This window comes from Epinephelus moara, chromosome 18, assembly GCF_006386435.1.
Source record: "Epinephelus moara isolate mb chromosome 18, YSFRI_EMoa_1.0, whole genome shotgun sequence".
NCBI classification, from domain to species: Eukaryota; Metazoa; Chordata; class Actinopteri; order Perciformes; family Serranidae; genus Epinephelus; species Epinephelus moara.
In genome coordinates this window covers 3337636-3345305 of record NC_065523.1, presented here as the reverse complement: position 1 = coordinate 3345305, position 7670 = coordinate 3337636, and the positions used below count along the sequence as shown (strand labels likewise).

At 39.2% G+C, this 7670-nt stretch overlaps 1 protein-coding gene across 4 annotated transcripts in view; it reads right to left on the bottom strand.

The window, feature by feature from the left end:
* The window catches only part of LOC126406104 (zinc finger protein 646-like), a 48285-nt gene that overhangs the window by 8637 nt on the left and 31978 nt on the right, over positions 1 to 7670 (bottom strand). For 3 of the 4 annotated variants that reach the window (XM_050070278.1, XM_050070280.1, XM_050070279.1), the window contains exon 4: positions 1379 to 1468. The exons of the other annotated variant lie outside the window; for it this stretch is intronic. In XM_050070278.1, the coding sequence (XP_049926235.1) occupies positions 1379 to 1468 (90 nt within the window). The remainder of the gene's footprint in view (positions 1 to 1378; positions 1469 to 7670) is intronic. 4 annotated transcript variants of the gene reach the window in all.

Below are 7670 nucleotides of genomic sequence, written 5' to 3'. Positions count from 1 at the left end.
GGAATGGGACCGGTTGCAGCCTTATTTTCAAGGTCTGGATGTGACTGAGGACGAGACACCTCCACCTGGAGTAACGTTAGCATCCAGCTGGGCTTTATCTAGAGCTGGCAAGATATATTTCAGCCGCGCTTTGGAAAGCAGAGCTAGAGGGATAAACAAACACGACACCACACCGGTAAGGTAAGACAACATGTTTACATGTCGTTTTCTATATGTTCTCTGACATTTATCCTAATGATATAAGGCAGTCTTGGTGGAAAAAAGCTTGTTTAGTGGACTAACTTTGCACTTGAAGGTTGCCCGTTCACTTACGTTTTAACAGGTCTGACGCTACTAATGCGCCCCAGCTGTATCTAGGCTAACGGCTAACATGCTAACTATTATTTCTATGTCACTAGTCACTTGAAACAAATTTAGGACGATAGGAGACGGGTTGAAATAATTTAATTTTACAGACCAAAAAATAAATAGGGACTGAAACAAACCCAGTTTACCAGCTGTTTAGAACAGTAACTTGGAAGTGAAAACAAGTTCATCAGCTGCATTTTCACGTACAACTTCAGTTGAAATAAAAAGTGCTTTTAAATGCAGTGGACTATTAAAATACATTTTGGGTGACATTTAAGAGTAGCCCTCAAAAAACAGAAATTTTGTCCCAAAAAAAAGAGAAAAAAAACAAACAAAAGACTACGTCATATTAGCCTCAGCTTAACTATGGGATGTATTTTTACTGTGATTTTATCCCCCATCACTTACGTTGGAATTGTGGTAGAGGGGACCTATTAAGATCTGCCCTTCAATCTAACCTTTACTTTTCACTTCCAAAATAAGTGGTTTTAATAAACTGATCTGTTCAAACAAAGTGAAGACCTGTGGACTTAAACATGTGTTTACTGGTCAGGGCCAGTATAACTCACTGGTGCAAAATGAGCTGTGGGCCCCTTTTGACACCCTCCACTTCTCCCATTCTCTGTGCATTTTGTATGTTGTAGTTAGTGATTAGTTGGAATTATTCCAGAAGAAATTTTTATTTGCGCATGGGTTTTAGATGTAATTGTCAGACCTGCTCTGACAGTCGTTAACAGTTTGTCCTTGCTTGAATGTCAAAGTCAAGTTAACACTGCCATCAATGCAGTAACACTGAGACAGCACCAAGGGAAAACATTTGCAGCCAGAATTTGTCATGACAATCATTTCCTGTTCAAAAGCCACATAAAAGCAGTTTGAAGCATGTTGATTTCAGACAGCCTCAATCGAAAGTGTTTTTGCTCCTGACCATCACGTCTAAAACAAGTTGGCCCTTACTCACAGCTATGGTTTCATCTGTTGACTCTGTCTCACACACACAACACACACGCTCACTCACGCTCACACCAACCTGGTTTTTGGCCGCGGCGCTGCAGCGGTGCTGGGCCAGGTCCAGCATGGTTCTGTAGCTCTTAAAGCAGGACGGGCAGTTGAACCGGTTCTTATGAACCAACCCCCCACACACACAGACACACACACAGACACACACATAAATTTGGATTACTATACTTGTGAGGAAAATCCACTGAATTGTGTTCATTCCCTTACCTCTAAGCCCTGACCTTTTCCCTAAACTTAGCCTAACCCTGGTCTAACCCTGACTCCACAGCACACTTTTCACTTCAGTTGGCTAATACTTTGAACAGAAGACAGAGGGTCAAGGAGAATGTGCTACAGTATGTAGAATTGCATCGATTTTCTGTTTTTTCCTGTCCGGTGTAGGAGCTTCACCCAATTTGATTTTATGCAAACACGCTGAACCAGTATTTGTAATTATGATATGCCTATATCAGCAACCTGTGCTGATGGCATCACAGCACTAAATCAAACTTGTATTGCATTAGTAATAAGCAATATGACAACATGATTAATATATCAGTATGTTGATAATCGGACTAATGGAGCTACTGTGAGTAATATTTTGGACATTTAGGATATGAAGCCGACAACAGAGGTATTTTATTCCTGTTACCTGCATTGAAAGCCCCACAACTGACAGGGAACAGCTCATTAATGAAGTTAAAATGAGGAGTTTCTATACACCTATAAAGATAAATGACCAACCTACTTGCTGTTAATTGTATTATGCTCTAATAAATGTCCAATTTCCAGTAGGTTAAATATCACTATAAAGAAATGTGGGTTTTCTGTTTAAAAAGTCGCCTACAAACCAAGGAAGACAGCAAGTACTCGTCCATCTTTAAAGTCAGGCTTGTCCAAAGTCCTGCCTGGGGGCCATTCTTGGCCCGCTTACCAATTTTAAATGACCTGCAGTGTATCTTTCATAAGATATGTGGCACACAACGCAACTGGTTAATCAAGCAAGTTCACTTTGCATTTTTCCATTCAACTCATAATGGCCAGACTATCTTACAGTTTATAGACATGCACCAAGGTGGAACTACACAGGCAGAACTAATGTATATGCATAAACATATACATATGTCTGCTATGTTCCACTCAGGAGCAGCTGCTGAATCAAGTGTGCAAAATCTGGTATACCAGTCCAGTGGTTGGCTTAATATCGGCCCAATGCAAACAATATGTTAGCATCAAATCCCCCAAATACACAAATCTGTCAAATTGCACATCTGATTATGTTTCACAGTTTCCACGTTTAGAACAAGAGAACTAAATACATTGCATGCATATACTGACACTGTCAATGTCAGGCACAAAACTTATGAAAAGTTTACATTGACCTCTGTTGGAAGGTCCGGAGGGATTCTCCCCTGGATTTTTTCCACAACCCCCCTGCCCCTCTATTTCAATGCTTTTTATGCACTTATTTACATTAATATTTACTTATTTAAATTTAATGCACGTCTTAATCACTGTGGCAATATTAACAACCAGGCTAGCCTTGCCAAGTGTATCCACATAGTCAAGTCAAGTCAACTTTATTTATAGAGCACATTTAAAAACAACAATCGTTGACCAAAGTGCTTTTTACAATGGATAGTTCACATGCACAACAAGAAAAATAATCAACCAAGACAGTAGAGTTCGCCTTGAGCAAATTCACTGAAAAAGATGAATATCAAACAATATGTTCTCATGATGATCACCAAAAGCTAAGGCAAAGAGCTTTGAATATATTTAAAGAGGGTGAGGATCTAACTGTTTCTGGCAGGCTGTTCCACAGTTTCGGACCAACAACTGAAAAAACTCTGTCACTTCTGCTTTTTAACTTTGTAAGTGGGATAGAAAGCAGTGATTTGTCAGTGAATCTGAGGGGACGAGAGGTGGAATAGGGAGTGATGAGTTCTGAAATATAATCTGGTGCTGCTCCATGCAGTGCTTTAAAAACAAATAAAAGAGTCTTAAAATCAATCCTATACTTTACAGGTAACCAGTGAAGCGAGGCCAATACAGGGGAAATGTGATCACTTCTCCTCGTACCAGTAATGAGTCTTGGTGCTGAATTCTGAACGAGCTGCGAGCGTGACAGAGCTGACTGGTTGATGCCGGTGTAGAGGGAATTACAATAATCTAATTGGGAGGAGATGAAAGCATGAACCAGAATTTCTCAATCTTTTATGGACAGAAATGATTTAAGTTTTGCAATGGATCTTAGATGGAAGAAGCTTGAGCTGACAACTGAGTTGATCTGTTTATCAAATTTAAAGCCAGAGTCAAAGATGACACCAAGATTCTTTACATGAGATTTTAAATGTGAAGACAGAGGACCAAGAGCACAGGTAGTGCCCTGCACGGGCCTATTATCTGGGCCCGGGCCCGGCCTGAGGGGGTGGAGCCCCAGCCCAGCCTGGCCCGACAGGTTTTCAGAATTCTCATGCCTGAACCCGAAAAAAAAACCTGATTTTTTTTTTTTTTTTTTAAACCTCCCATAACAACATGTAAGCTGTTAATGTTGCAGACATCAAAATAGTTTAATTGGGGTTTCTAGCGTGGTATTAAGCTATATTCATTATATTTTGATTGAAAGGATAAAGTTAAATATGAATTTATTTAACTTAATGACTGCATTCTCCTATTTAATGAGAACTGTCAACTGTTGCTGTGGCTGCTGCGCACTGTTGCAGTTGCATCGCGCACAGTCACTTCAAAAAACAAAATAATCAATTAAACAACCCCAAAAATGCTTCAAACACTTTTCTAAATAATCTTAATATTGAAAGGAAACGAAATATACCCAGATAAGGTCGGAGGTCTATAACTGCACATATGTGCAGTTCTAGACCTCCGACCTTATCTAAGCACTTTTAATGGCATAAGTGGGTATATTTTGTTTCCTTTCAAAATTAAGATTATTTAGAAAAGTGTTTGAAGCATTTTTGGGGTTGATTATTTTGTTTTTTGAAGTGACTGCACTGAACAAACCCGGTTGGCTCACATTGAAGGGTTGTAACAAGTTTAAACTTTGTCCAATACTGAGCTTTTCCCTTGGTGTTGCTCACCGTCTTAAGTTCACCATCTTCAATCTTTTTCTTTATGTTGTCCATGTTTGTGGCGGGACCTGTGGGCTGGACGCGCGAATGCGATCAGTAAAATGTGATGAGTGACGTGCAGCGGAGAGGGAGAGGCACAGCTGTTGCCGTTTAAATTGGTTAAACACAAACACACATCTCTAATTGGCAGGTTAAAAAAAAAAGCCAGAGCCCGGCCCGTGTCCGAGGTAATGATGTTGTAATTGGCCCGAAGCCCGGCCATGACAAATTCTTAATTATTTCAATTCAATCAATCAATCAATCAATCAATCAATTTTATTTAAAAAGCCCAATATCACAAATCACAATTTGCCTCACAGGGCTTTACAGCATACGACATCCCTCTGTCCTTATGACCCTCGCAGCGGATAAGGAAAAACTCCCCCAAGAAAAACCCTTTAACGGGGAAAAAAAAAACGGTAGAAACCTCAGGAAGAGCAACTGAGGAGGGATCCCTCTTCCAGGACGGACAGACGTGCAATAGATGTCGTACATCATTTCCCCCTCTTGTTAATTTGGCAGATGTAACGCATTAAATAGATCCTTTCTTTCAGTGTGCTGCAGTATCAGTGTGTAGGCCAACATTAATTGGAGTGCTCATAAAACTTGTTTTGGTTGTTCTCACTATCTGTAGGACTACCAAACCAATTAACTCTAAATCAGTCTGACTATCAAACATGAGACTAAGTTAGTTTCACGTCATGTAGGGCAGCAACGGTATGAGATTTTTATGGTACAATAACCGTTTCAGAAAATATCAAGATTTCACGGTATTACAGAATTATATTATCAGTCAGAATGTCCCTTAAGGGAATGAAAATGGAATTATTTTTGGTTGAACAAACGCTTTATTACTGTAATTGAAAGAGAGTACAAGGTTCTCTCCGGGAGGATTTCCACATTTGGTGTAACAACCAAAAAGGCATGAGGATTTGTAATGGACTGGGTCTCTCTTTTTTTCTTTTTAGATTTTTTTTTTTGGCATTTCTGCTCATTTAATAGGGAGAGAGAGAGACAGGAGAAGCAGGGGAGAAAGAAGGGATGACATGCAGCAAAGGGTCCGGGCCACTGCAATAAGGACTTGACCTTAATGGAACGTGTTCTACCAGGTGAGCTGCAATATATTAGCAGTTGTAGTTTATGCATTCGCAAATGGGCAGTTGGATAGGAGGTTTGTAAATGCTGCTCAATGCACCTCTATGAAATGTGAGAACCGCCATGACGTACTAAGACTACAAAGTCTACACCAACGAAATGTACAATTACTCTTTTTTTTTGACATTTTAACTGTATCATAAACTATATGTAGTCTACTGTATATTAACATTGGACTGTTTTAAGTATTTAAGTACTTAGCATCACAAAGACTTGTGGTCAGTGGGATGTGAGGATTGTTAAAATAACATCTGTACAGATGTGAAGCCCTGACTGTATCTGACTGATCTTTAATGAAAGCTATTGTCTTGTTTTTTTTTTTTTCTCTGAAAATAGTTACCTTATGGTCAGTCACAATTTATTCAGACTGTGTAGTTGAGGGGACAGGTCTGCTCTGCAGCAGCAAACTCTTATGATGCTGATTTACATGAGAATTCATGTAAAAGGAGGTTGAAACATGAACATAAATTGTAACTTCCTGTAGGCTGCTGGAAACTGTCAGGAAACTGTCGGGCTGAATCCATTTGTCCACACTTCACTGCAGTTGCAGACTCACGGACTTTGGAGGTGCATTCCCGGGAAGTCTGGGAGTAAGGGGCCTCAAGCAGACTTTCTGAAAACATCCAGAGAGTCTGCTTGGAGTGCAGACTTCACTAATTTAATAACCCACTATTCATTGCAATACGGACGTGAGGTGGGTTTTTCAACTGCTGGAAAAAACAAAAAAACCTTAAAGGAGTTATTGATAGGCCTATTAAAAAGCTACTTGTAATTGTGTCGGCCAGAAATAATATTCAACATCAACATCATGATACAGAAATATGTTTAAGTATAGGCCGTAGAGGGACTGAAAATGCATTTTATTATTGCAGCCTATCAGGCCGCGCAGTGTAATAATAGGCTAAAAAAATTGGCCGAAAAACAACAAAAGAATGTCTTCTAATGTCAGTAATGCCCAACTTAGAATAGAATAGAATAGAATAGAATAGAATACAAAGAACTGTCCAGCAGCTCATAAAAGACAAATAACAACAACCACACTTCCCCTCATCATCAACAACAACAACAACAACAACAACAACAACAACACAGTGGTATTAAAATAGTCATAAAATAAAATATGTTAAAATAAGTGCATCAATAGAAACTGAATTAAAATAAAATTGTCCATCCCACAGTGCAGCCAGTTGTGGCTAATGTGATGTGTGTTAGTGTGTGTGTGACTGTTCTGCAACACAGTGAGATGAGCCGACTGCTGCAGCTGCTCCTTTATTGAGTTATAGTCCTGTCCTTACTTACAAACATTTCTGTTTTTGAATGTGTGTAGCCTGTTGTACACAGATATATTGATACATTTTTGTTTAGTCACAAAAAAAGGTTATACATGGGATTTATATTTTGTTGTCTGCAGGAACAGATGAGTAGGCACTGTTCATCAACTTATATAGCATATATGTGTATATGACAGCAGCAATAGTTGAACGTTTCCACGGCAACAAGTAAAACAGTCGAGGGCTGTCTATCAGCCACTTGCACTTACTGTCCTCACAGATGTTATGTGATGACCAGGGTATCTGCAGGTTTCAGTAAGTTAAATTTAAGACTTTTTAAGACCTTTTTAATGCCACCTTGAATGGAATTTAAGACCGAAAAAACTATAAATATAAGCGATGGTTGGGGGATCCCGCTGTACTATAACCAGTGCTTAATTTGTAAAATTAGAAGTGGGGGAACACTTTTTTAAGCGGCACCAGAGCCGCTTCACTGCGCAACTCCGAATGGAATTGTTGTGACATCTAGTGTTGTCACGGTAACAAAATTGGGACCCACGGTAGGATACCAGTGAAAGTATCACGGTTCTGAGTAGTATCACGATACCACAGCAAAAATGAGGCAGATGTGCCTTTTGTCATTTATAAAAAGATAAATCACTTTTCTATAATACATCAATGATATTTCAATGGAATAAATTACTTATTGACTTATTCATACTTCAAAAACAGCATCAATAAGTGATTAACATAGGGGGGATCAAAA